General features: G+C 38.3%; 2 protein-coding genes across 4 annotated transcripts in view; one reads left to right on the forward strand and one right to left on the reverse strand.

Moving 5' to 3' along the window:
- The first annotated feature begins 325 nt into the window (after window positions 1-325).
- Window positions 326-4,358, forward strand: Dbp21E2 (DEAD box protein 21E2). The gene is made up of 5 exons (XM_053756262.2): window positions 326-904; window positions 1,177-1,448; window positions 2,127-2,299; window positions 3,020-3,296; window positions 4,078-4,358. The coding sequence occupies exons 1-5, from the start codon at window positions 394-396 to the stop codon at window positions 4,333-4,335; spliced, it is 1,491 nt and encodes a 496-aa protein (XP_053612237.1). The 5' UTR covers window positions 326-393; the 3' UTR covers window positions 4,336-4,358.
- Window positions 4,359-7,407: 3,049 nt separating this feature from the next.
- GABA-B-R3 (metabotropic GABA-B receptor subtype 3) overlaps window positions 7,408-12,741 on the reverse strand; it is a 65,879-nt gene continuing 60,545 nt past the window's right edge. For all 3 annotated transcript variants that reach the window (XM_053756257.2, XM_053756258.2, XM_053756256.2), the window contains 6 exons: window positions 12,537-12,625; window positions 11,773-11,962; window positions 11,204-11,522; window positions 10,773-11,002; window positions 9,933-10,087; window positions 7,408-9,534 (listed from right to left, as the gene is read on the reverse strand). In XM_053756257.2, the coding sequence (XP_053612232.1) occupies window positions 8,793-9,534; window positions 9,933-10,087; window positions 10,773-11,002; window positions 11,204-11,522; window positions 11,773-11,962; window positions 12,537-12,625 (1,725 nt within the window). In that variant the 3' untranslated portion in view covers window positions 7,408-8,792. The remainder of the gene's footprint in view (window positions 9,535-9,932; window positions 10,088-10,772; window positions 11,003-11,203; window positions 11,523-11,772; window positions 11,963-12,536; window positions 12,626-12,741) is intronic.

The raw sequence follows: 12,741 nt of genomic DNA on the forward strand, positions 1-12,741 counted from the left end.
GCTATTTTAACTCATTATCTTTGTCTTTTTCAAAGTCAAAAGCTTAAAACTGCCCTCTCAAGCATGTAATATTTTTTAATATCAAAACTGTAACGAATAATCGAAATTTTAATAAAATTAAATTTACGTAACTGTTTTTTTTTAATCTAAGAGTTTATAGTTATTTCGAAATCATAATCACCGCCCCACCGCGCCTGTCCGCAAAATTTGACATACAACGTGATTTTGACGTTTCGGCATGAACATATTGTAAGATGAAGAACAAAGGTACAAAAGACTTGGCTGTATGGGCTAGTACCCTTTGCCTCCTCAATAAAACGAGGGAATAAACAAAAAAAAAAAGAAGAACAAAGATGAAGAAGTTCATGTAAATACGTAAATCAGGAGTTAAATATGTCGAAAATAAGACAAATCATTAAAACATCATATTGCCGTTACTACAGTGCTCAACAATCAAAGAAGAAACTGCCAATAATATCATGTAAACGGCCAGAATTCAATCACTACGAGGGCCAAACGTACAGTAAGTTCGAAGGGGTAAAACTTGCTTCCAAGGGTTGGTTACACAACAAATCCAAAGGGGATTACTTTGTTATTTACGGGGATGCCAGTAAAAAAACTGAAAAAGATGTTTACAAGAAAAGTTTCGAAGAAATCGGTGTTGAAAAAGAGTTGATTGAGGTTATGTCTAATAATGGGATTTCCTTACCCACTAAAATACAAGCCAAAGCGATACCAGCTATATTAAAGGGTTATAATACCGTATTGACAGCCGAGACTGGTTGCGGCAAGACGTTGGCGTATTTGCTCCCCATTTTTCAGCACATACGGCTATGGAAGCAAAATGTGCCTGAAGATTTCAATAGCCCATTGGCTGTTGTTATAACTCCAAGCAGAGAACTAGGTATGTTATAATACTATTATCATCATGCCCAGCAATGTGTCATAGAGGGCTCCAGTCTGTGACCTAGTGTGTGCTAGGCATATTGTCATCAAAATGAATTCATATGTATGTGTTAGTGCTTAAATTAGTGCTTGAAATGCATCAAGGATTAACTAACAGAGCCCCAAATGATAATTCAACTGTAACTTCCTTGAAGAAAAAAACATTGAGGTACTTGATAGGTAAGCTTTTCTGATATTACCATACAGCTCATTTTAATCTCAATATTTCAGCCACACAAATTGGAGAAATAGCGCAGAACATAGCCCAAGAACTGAACCTGAATGTGACAACCCTTGTTGGCGGGAAAACCAAGCAGAAGATGTTAAACCCGCCCATAGAATACTGTGACATGCTTGTGACTACCATCGGAGCTTATAGCAAACTGGTTACAACTGGTATTTACAAGATCAACAATGTCCACCATGTAGTTCTGGACGAAGCTGACACGCTCTTGGATGACAGCTTCATAGACAAGCTGGCCAATTTGTTGAAGAAATTTCCTGTAAGTATACAGTATACTTCATCATCATATGTGCAACAGTGAATATCGTGTGGCTGAGAAGGAGATGATGAACACAACAAATAGTTAACCTATAAATGTTAACTATTTGTTATAGTTAACATTTAGCTAGGTATATCTTAGATGTAGCTAGCTTTTACTAGAAAGCAAGTGTGAGTTTATTGATGTACATATATTTGTTTATTATATGATTCATGTTTTGTCAGGACTATTTATTTTGTGCCAAATGTACAGGGCCACAAAAAAATTCTGATTCAACAATTATTACAATTGTTAAGATGACACAATTACAAATCATCGAAATCACAAAATATATGAAAAACTTGTTCATCAAAAGCCACATCTATATACACTTGTCAAGTATTACAAAATGTATTTTGTGTGATAAAATTTCACTACTATAAAGCAAAGTCTCCATATGTGTCTGTCGGTCTCTAAGGTTTCTTCAGTTAAACCACTCAATGGATTTTGATGCAGTTTTCACTTATTTAGACAATTTATTCCCGAATTTTTATAGATCTCTTGTGAGCCGAGCCTGATCGCTAATAAAAAAATGCAAGAGAGAGAGAGAGAGAGCAAGAATGACTTCTTCATATAATCAATTGTAATAATTTTGCCAGCAGAAACTACTTCAGGTAATCAATTCCAATAATTTTGTAGCTTCAGTACAAAGTGGATATCCAGAGAGTGCCTCAAGGCTGTCAGCTGTCGCTGGTGAGCGCGACGATGCCGCACGAGTTGCCGGACGCCGTCAGCTCCTTCGTGGACCCCGGCTCCTTGAAGACCGTCACCACTTCCAACCTTCACAGGATCTTACCGCATGTGCCTCAAAAGTTAGTGTACCATCTATACCTCTTAAATTAAAAAAAATATATATATTAGGACAAATTACACAGATTGTGCTAGCTCCAAAGTAAGTTCGAGACTTGTGTTATGGGATACTAACTAAACGATAATATATTTTTATAACAAATACATATATAGATAAACATCCAAGACCTATCTATACCAACAAACAAACACATCCACACTCATATTATTAACACACTAAGGCAAGTTGAATGAAATGAGGAAGATTGTAGTCTATTAGTCATGTGCACTCAAGGATGTTTAGCTTCCAAAACCTCCTGATCTGTAAAGGAAGGATGTATTCCAGAATCCTAAAGTTTCTGTTAAAACAGGATACTGATATAATAATTGCGAAAATCTGTCTTTCTGTCAAAATATTTACATTTTTGATTAAATTCGGAAAAAAAACATCGTAAGAAACAATAATGGTAAGCCCTTCTGGCATTATAGGGACCAACACTGTGCAAATGAGTTTCCTTTGGCATTTCTTCTCAGCAGTGGTCGTTCCGAAACGCTAGTAGTTTGTAGCTTGTGAGAAATAACTATTTATTATAAAAATTGACGTGAAAAAGTGCCTGTGAAAGTCTAATTTCTGAATAAATGATTTGATTTTAATACATTGAACCAATTGACCCAAGATGAAATATATTAATTTTACCCGCAAGCTGTATCTAAAGCAAAATTTTTACCAATACCTGTTTCAGATTCCTACGTATCGGTAAAGCTCAGAAACCCGTTGAACTGCTGAGACTAGCCCAAGCCAATGTGAACCTTAATCAACCAGTAATGATATTCTCAAACAAGACTGCCACCAGCAACTTTGTGTCAATGTTCCTGAACGAAAATAATATCGAATGCATCAACATTAATGGGCAGATGCCTGTACTGCAGAAACTGGGGAGATTTGAGCAGTTCAAAAGTGGGAGAATCAATGTTGTGTCGTGTACGGATATCGCTTCAAGAGGACTAGATACACTTAGAGTGAGTATTATTGGACTAAGTTTTCCAACATTTGCGCGTTTTACTGGTTCTTCCTCAAACAGCTATGAACGCCTGATGTTGCGTGGTCCCGCGCCCTGGACGCTGCAACACTAGGGGTGTCACAAGCGCGTTGCCCTGAAGAAATCTTTTCACGCCCTTTTTGAAGGATTCATATGGTAGTCTCTATGAATAATTATATGTCTTAAATATAAATAAATATTTAGGGACAAAGACAAACCACACAAAGTACGAAACTTGTGTTATGGGATACTAACCCGTCGAAACCATATTCTATAATATATACATACCTTATAAACATCCACAGTCCAGGTCAATATGAAAAGATCTTTTTCAATCTTGATCTGACATTCCATCGATTTCAGTTTAGCAGTCTGGCATGGTACCACAGAGGTCGTTAAAAATGCTTACCTTTATACTTAACACTAGCTGTTTACTCGCGGCTTCTCCCGCTGAAATGCCCTCGGAAACAGTATTTTTATCGCAATTGGGATAGTTGAAATTAAATATACATAGTGCATTTAAAATACACAGCGCCATCTAGTGTTTTTATTGCAAACTTCATTAGCATTTAGCGCCACCTATAATAGAATACAGGTTTTTCGCAAATCCCACGGTAACAATAGTATTTTTCGAGATGGAAGGTGCCCTATGTCCTTCTCCATACATGCGAAATTTCAATAAGACTGTAAATAACGCGTAAAGAGGTGATAACAAACAAACAAGCTTTAGCATTTGTAATATTAGTTGGGATTTGTTCCAGACACAACATATAATAAATTATGATTTTCCTCTGTACACTGCGGACTACATTCACCGTTGTGGGCGTACGGGCCGGCTGGGCTCCCCCCCGAACTGTTCCGTCACCAACTTCATCGCTTGGCCGCGGGAGGTGGAACTTGTGCAACGGATAGAAACCTCTGTGAGGAAACAATTGGAGCTGCCGAGCGTCAACGCGAACATAAAGAGAATTATCGAAGAAAGGATCGCTAAGTCCGTCGAGAGAGCTTTAGTTGGATAGATAATATATTGTGTAGATTGTTATTTGTGTTTTATTTTGTGTTTTGTTGAAGTGAAAACTTCTTTAGCGGCGTTGTGCACTTATTTTGATGGGTAAAAAATGTTATACTCGCGGCAAGACACGTGGTCAGTGGGCGAAGTGCGGGTTTACATTTCACTTCGAATCGATTCGAAGTGATACGCAGCGAACCAATCACATTGCGCCATTGTGACGTAACGACTATCACAATGCAATATGATTGGTTCGCTGCGTCTTCTTCGAATCAGAAAAAGTGATATGCAAACCCGCATGCACCTACCGAAATTTGTAAGACGTCAAAAATGCACAACGTTAATATTCAAGTTTTCACTTCTGTCGGCACTTTTTGTCTACCTTCGTGGCGTAGTGATAACCACGTCCGTCAGTTATCTGGAGGTCCTGGGTACGATTCCCAGCTTAGGTAATGTAGTGATGATGACACACGATGCAGAATTTATCTGGTGATGGGAAACAATTTTATTCGTTGGAAAGAATAGAGGAAGACAGGATTTTAAATAAAATGACCATGTACTTTTATCGTATATCACACGAATCTATTTACCGTTAGGAATTTGACAGGAGTCCACTTTTATACATAGGTATGTATATAAAATTTGAACACTTTCTAGAAGCACTCATGTGCGAGAGACATGAGTTTGTCTAGGTTGATATGACTTGCGGCACTATGCAGGCTATTACAATCGGGTATATTTATTTAATATAAACGTTATAAACAATGTAGAACTTGATATGAAATCATAGTATTAGTGAAATCACGTAATTAATAAAATTTATCAATTAAAGTGGTATTCTGCTTGTGCTATCTGAAAGGACACATCTCATGTTTTTTTTTTTTCGAAATTGTATAATATTTATACATAGGTACCTATTTTAAATAGACTTTCTATGCTTATTCCGAATTATGTACATACATACGATTAGGTTGATTGATAGGATTGACGACCTCGGTGGCGCAGTGGTAAGGTTCTAGCCACTGAACCGAGAGGTCCCGGGTTCGATCCCCGGTCGGGTCATGATGGAAAATGATCTTTTTCTGATTGGCCCGGGTCTTGGATGTTTATCTATATATGTATTTGTTATAAAATATAGTATCGTTGAGTTTAGTATCCCATAACACAAGTCTCGAACTTTGGGGCTAGCTCAATCTGTGTGATTTGTCCTAATATATTTATTTATTTATTTATTTATTTATTAGGTAACTTTTCTGATAACATATCAGACGCGTCTTCAAATATGGGGTCTTTTCAAACTGTCGTGTCTGTATTTTTTTATTAGCCAATTCAAATATCCGATTTTGTCACAGATTTAAAAACATTTTGTGTACACCCAGCAGTACATCAACCTTCGCAAAATCATAACAAATTCGCGCTATTTCCGTTGCAGAGTTTTATGCGGGTTAAGTTGAGGTGCCGTTGACTGTACATTTATATATTAGGCATACACATTTTTACTGCCTCTCGGTCTCATTGCTCCGTTCCGTCGACCTAACGCGTTGCCGCTACATTGGTTTTCACACTGGTGCTTCGACATACACCGAAACTCCATACAATTTCTACAGAGGACGACAGAGCAATGATGCCGGGCCTTTATAAGAATAAATTAATGTTATAGTGGCGCACGTCATTTCAACTTGTACAGGCTTTAATACAATTATGTCTAAAAATATACTAAATATATAATCTTGTTACCATATAATGTGTTACAGGAAATAGGTATCGAAAATGTGGTCCAAATGTAAGTACAATCAACTGCATGAGAATTATGCATTGGTGGATATCCTGTAGACTGTACCATAGAGGTGTAGAATTTTGTAAGTATATTATATATACTCACAGTTACAAATATAAGTGTGTGTTTACTCGTATTTTTTATAGTATACAAATGTGGGTTGTTTGCGACTTGCGTTATTACAATATATCTCAAAATAATATGAGAAATTTTCATATGATATGTGGTTATGGGAATGACTACATATATTTTGACCTTTATCAGGCGAGTTATTATAAAATTATCCAAATCGACTAGACAATGAAATGTTTTTCATTCTAGTTTTGGCACAAATTGAAGATTATATTGAGATTTTATTTAAATAAAATAGATTTAATAATCAAGTCTTATGTGTATATAAATGCGCTTTCAGTTCGCTAATTCGATATTTACTTGACTAGATTCAGTTTGGCACACATAAATATATTTATAGATATCTAGGTATACGTACCTATATTAAACTAAAATATCACAAAAATACTAAATATGATATGTAAACAACACAAGCATACCGTTTGTGTAGCCACTGCTCTTGTAAACAGATTAAAATTGCGAGAAAATAAGTGTTAGCAAATGTTGATATTACTTAAGCTGCATTTTCGCGCGATGCGAAGTGTCATACTATGAATGAGCTTGCAGCGTAAATAAAAAACAAATAATAATATTTCTTGCGCGATACAAGTTTTTGTAATTCCTTTTGTCATGTACAATTATTATTTTTCAGTTAGCACATTTTTGATCTTTAACAAAAAGATTTTAAATTAATTTAATGTTTTTTTTTTAAGTTAAGTACTTCGAAAGGTAAAACGATCATACGATCATATTTCCAGATTTCTGTGATCATAAGAAAAGGCGGCCATTGGAATTTTTATACAGCTAAAACTTTTAAATAATAGTTTACATTTACATTAATTTTTGAAGTACATACCTCAATTTATAGTAATTTTAAAGACCATACTTAGCCTATACTCTTATAGCTATCTGTACTCGAAATCTGTTTATAAATAGGCCATCAATTACCACAATTTTTGATAAAGAGATTGATTGCATAGACAATATTGATATCAATATAATTATCTATAATTTAATGTAAATTATAGATAATTATATTGATATCAATATTGTGGTTAACTTTATTCTTCAATAAACTGTTGCGTGAATGTGTAATACCCGATGAATGGAGTAACAGTTTCTTGGTACCTATTTTTAAGTGGAAAGGTGACGTTCAAGACTGCAATGGGTATCGAGGAATAAAATTAAGTTGAAGGTATGGGAGTAAATTATAGAAAAGAGGTTAAGGAATAAAACGGACGTTATTCAAAACCAGTTTGGGTTTATGTCGGGCAGGGGACGATAGATGCTATATTTACGGTACGACAACTAGTCGAGAAATACAGAAGTGCACATAAAAACCTGGCCTACCTGGCCTGAAAAGGCCTCCGATAGGGTACCTAAAGAAGTATTGTGGTGGGCTATGAAGCGAAAAGGAGTGCCAGTTCAGTACATCCAGTTGGTTCGCGCAATGTACCAGAAACCTGTCACGAAGGTAAAATCTGTCGCCGGAGTAACCGAGGGGTTTGGTGTCACTGTTGGCCTGCATCAGGGATCTGCTTTAAGCCCATACCTCTTCTTGTTAGTCATGGATGCTTTGACATCGGCACTACAAGGAGAGGTTCCCTGGTGTATGTCATTTGCAGATGATATACTTATAGAGGAAGAAGGTACACTTTTACAGAACAGATTCAATATGTGGCAGCAAGTTTTGGAATCTGTTGGCTTGAAAATCAGCAGAACAAAAACAGAGTGTCTGTTCTGTGATTTTGGGGATGATTCAAATAAAGTAGCTCTCACTATTGCTAGTAGCCTCTTACCCGTTTGCTCTTATTTTAAGTATTTAGGCTCGTTACTCCAGAGTGACGGAGAAGTGGATAAGGAGGTAAAGCGACGAATCAACTCGGGATGGCAGAAGTGGAGAGCAGTGACCGGCACTATATGTGACCCAATCTTGCCGATAAACTTGAAGGGTAAGATTTATAAAGCTGTTGTGAGACCTGTAATTATGTATGGATCGGAATGTTGGGCCACCAAAGTGCAGGACGAAAAGAGACTTCACTCTACCGAAATGCGGATGTTACGCTGGATGTGCGGGGTTACAAGAATGGACAGGGTAAGGAATATTTATATCTGAGGAAGTTTGAAAGTTGCGCCTATAAAAGATAAAATTAGATGTAATAGACTCTGTTGGTTTGGACACGTGATGGAAGGAAAGCTTTAAGTAGGAAGGTACATGGATATAGAGGACGAGGAAGGCCTAGATGAAGAGATGCCCTAGAGAAGAGATGGATGATTGTGTCAGGGAGGATATGAGGTTGCTGGGGGTGGATCCAAATATGGCAAAAGATAGAGAATTGTGGAGGGAACAGACATTTTTCGCCGACTCCAGATGATGGGACAAGGTAAGGCAAATGATGATTGATATCTATATTGTTCGCACAAGAAAGAGAAACCGTGTTAGAAATACACGCGGAGGAATGAGACAGAGCAGTAATATGTTTTTCTCCCTCATCGTGTCTGCTTTATGTGGCTTTTTCACTGTCTTTGAAATCTGTTTTAAAATATAATATTGCTTTTATATTAAATTAGAATAGCACTTAGTGCCTCGTAGAAGGCCCAGGCCGTGCGTCTTCAGTACTTTTCCACCTACTTTCTAGTGCATTTTTACCTTGACTACAAACATTTTGATGACTGTGCCTTCTATACTCGTCTAGACTCTTCCCTGATATACAAAACACGCTATCGGCACTCGTTTTCCTCCTAGTGTCAATAGTTGTCAGGCTTGTTGTAGACGGAGTAAGTCTGTGGGGGAATCTCGGCGATCCTTTGATTTTCTCGCAAGAATTCTGATGCGACCTAGCCCTTTTATGAGGTGTGGGTAACACGAAATTTACCTTCGTTTCTGGTTCAGCTACATATTTGTTGCCACCAGTGCTGACACGCCTATCTGGCTCATAATTTGAGCAAGACGGCTCGTCGTCTATGACACGAATGATTGGCCCGCTTTTCGCGTACGATTCCCTACGTAATCTCAATTCTGGATTAGGAACATTCAGAGTGTTGCATGAGACAACCATTGAGCGTTTCCTTATCCCTGGGACTAGACCGGCAATCATGCCTACGTGTAGTTTCAAAGCGTTGGCGATACTCGAACCAGATGGGTCAGCTATACTCATAGTTGACGCTTTTCTGCTCGAAGGTCGACTGCCGAAGAAGCTCTTGATTCGGTTTAGTAAACCGTGGTTTTCTGGTCGAGTTAAGCAGAGGTTGTAAAGGTCTATGGCTGGTTGTGATTTGCGATAGGACAGTTTCGGTTGCGAGCTGAAGCTGACGGAGTTCCTGAAAATTTAAATTCCTCGTTTGATGTGCCATTCAGTCATCTGTTATTGGCTAATATACAAATTGATACATATCAATTGTGTATGAAAGTTTTTATAGACCACCACTTGCTGTAAAAGTCATGTGAGAGGCCTTTTGGGCGAATAAAATCTGATAGCAGTGTTACTTTAAGTATATCACATTAATATATATAAGTATATAACATTATAAATAGGACCGTATATTCTCCCATGGATATCGAATGAGGCGACGACTCTGCTGGCTATAGGCACTCCGGTCACGAGAACACTTGAAGTTGAGAAAGGGAGAAAGAGCAGGACAAAGACTGAATGAGTTCTTATATCGGAGGACAATTTGGGTCGCTGAGCTGTCGAAGCAAGGAATAGACAGTTTGATACCTGGGGCGGCAGGCCTCGGCTGAGGGCCAGCTGGCGCGCGGTATGACGGGCGGCAACACGGACAGCAGAAGCATGGGCAGGCCCCCGCTCACGCTGGTGGTTCGGTGCGACGAGTCAGATCGGCGACCTTCTTCTTCCACCGTGTTTAGTTCCGTCTGTAATATAGAGATCATACGTTAGTTAACATCTGTGACGTTCCACGAGAAAAGCCTTATGAAAAACTTATATGACACCTTATGCGCATCTTAATCCTAGGATGCGATGGACGGGCATAAGCTAGTCTTTAATAAGAATGAGCGAATGGAACGTCCTAAGGGACTTCTCTCCATAAGGTATCTTTTCTTGTGCCACGTCACGTGTGAAGATTATGAATGCTAGGAGAAATTCTAGGAGTATACTTGACGATGAGATAATGACTTTACAATTACCAATTTTTCTGAAATATTGTTTGTGAAGACGTATTGTTTTGACGACCTCGGTGGCGCAGTGGTAAAGTTCTTGCCACTGAACCGAGAGGTCCCGGGTTCGACCCCCGGTCGGGTCATGATGGAAAACGATCTTTTTCTGATTGGTCCGGGTCTTAGATGTTTATCTATATATGTATTTGTTATAAAATATAGTACCGTTGAGTTAGTATCCCATAACACAAGTTTCGAACTTACTTTGGGGCTAGCTCAATCTGTGTGATTTGTCCTAATATGTTTTTTTGTTTATATGTTTATTGTTTGGGGAGTCGACGATACCGTTTAGTTCAGGAGAAAGCTTTTTCGGTAGTCGGTATTTTGTGAATTGAAATTTAGGAATACAAATTGACACTTTGAAGGATGAATATATACTTACACGTCTGTGCAAGGCTATGGACAGCGATGAACTGCTGTTCGATTCTAACGGTTCTGCTAGCAATTTTTCCAGTCTTCCTATCTCCTTATCCAGGGCTATTACTTCTTTCTTGTACACCTTGTTCTGAATCTCTATCCTGAAGCGCAGTTCTTGTGTTTCGTCGGTCACGAATCTCCTTGTCTTACATTCCATTCGCAGCCCTAAACTTTGTATCACTGGATCGTCTTCAGCTGGAAATAAGGTTATTAGGTAATATAACAAAATTCAATTGATAAGTAATTACGAGGAAATACAGGAACACATTAAGAATGGCGCTTCTTCTCCATTTACGCCTTGGAGGTGGATATTATCATAAGTAAATTTTACTTCACTGATTTGTCATACGTTATACCTACCAGTCCTACATTAAGGGGAAAAAAGGTGAAACTTACTTTTGCTCCTCAAGGCCATAATCTTGGGCAAGAACACCAAGCACAAAGTCGACGTGGTCGTGATGAGAATCAAAGTGGTGATAGAAATATAAGCCAAGGTAGGTCGATCCGCCAACAACGTGCCAATAACCACTACACTGGCGCTGGTGATCACCACAGAATAGACGCTGATACCGATGTATTTGGAGTCGTTTAAGGCAGAAATCTTGACGTGGCGAGTCTCCCAGGCCATGTAGACCCCAACGACAAGAAGAAGGCCATTGTAAGCGTACAGTGCTGATAGCCAGACGGTCGTGTTTTGCGATTTACATACTTCTACCTGTGAAGAAAAACAATGCATCAGTTATATCTCAAGAACGAAGGCCTTTAAATCACCATTACTGATTTGTGGCTCTAAGATGTGGTCCCAAGAGAAGTTACAATGCTTAGCTTAGCCTAGGCTATGCTTGTTTCTCTTTGTGAACGCAATAGAAACGGTGAACTCTGTAGAAGTAGATAGAATATACTAGATAGGGTCATTACTCATTTGTACTATGGTCTATCCAATAATAAATAATTTGGATAACAACCTGTGGCTGATAGACAACACTGCGATCAGTGTCACTAATCTCGGCAGTGAGGTTCCTGAGCTGCCTCTCCATGGGGTCGACCACAGCCCACAGCGTGATGATAAGGCCGTCGATGAACTGCAGCGCGCAGACCAGGGATATGAGGGGCGTGTCTTGGAGGAGCTTCGTCTTGCAGACGCCGCTTCGGTTGCTGAAAATTGTAAAGTATTTGTAACGCAGTGTTGTCAAAAACTGCCGAAAAACATAACTTGACCAGGTAATTTTAAATAGACTTCTTGCGTCTTAATTCACTACGGTCTAGACACGTGTTCTCGTGAATAAAAATAGTAAAATGAAGGCAATTTACCAAGTCGACAAGTTGGTCACGTTACTAAAGCTTTTGGCTGTTTCTTTTGGTCTCCACCCTTCTTCTCCGTTATGGATGGAAAAGATGGTTGATTTTTATTATTATAAATAATCGATCAATAGATCGATTATTTCATGGTTATTTATTATTGAAGACATACAGCAAAGGGCGTAGAAACTTGAAATTTTGTACATAAGGTTTCAAGGGGGATTGGGGCAGCATTAAGAGATTTACTCGAAATTGATAATTTTTTTTGTGCCGACTAAGTCGCGAGCAAGAAGTAGTAGTAGATACCTTATTAAAACTTCTCGTATCAGGGTTCTAATAAGTTGAAAAATAAATGTCTTTGACGTATTTTCATTAGGCGCATGTGCTAATAAAACCAATTATCCGTATACCTGTTTATCTAAAAATTCACCTTATAAATATCCTGTGAACTCTGTAAGTCTTGGCGAACATGGAGCCGAAAGCCAGAGAGAAACCAGCGGACAGAATATACACGCGGCCCTGAAAGAATTCGGTTCGTTAAAACTTTTCAAAAATAACAAATTCGACGTAAAAAGCAAACAATTTATGGAATTTTCCCGTCCTTTTTCCTATATGAAAAATTCGTAAATTGTTTA

The sequence above is a fragment of the Plodia interpunctella genome, chromosome 16, assembly GCF_027563975.2.
Source record: "Plodia interpunctella isolate USDA-ARS_2022_Savannah chromosome 16, ilPloInte3.2, whole genome shotgun sequence".
NCBI lineage: Eukaryota > Metazoa > Arthropoda > Insecta > Lepidoptera > Pyralidae > Plodia > Plodia interpunctella.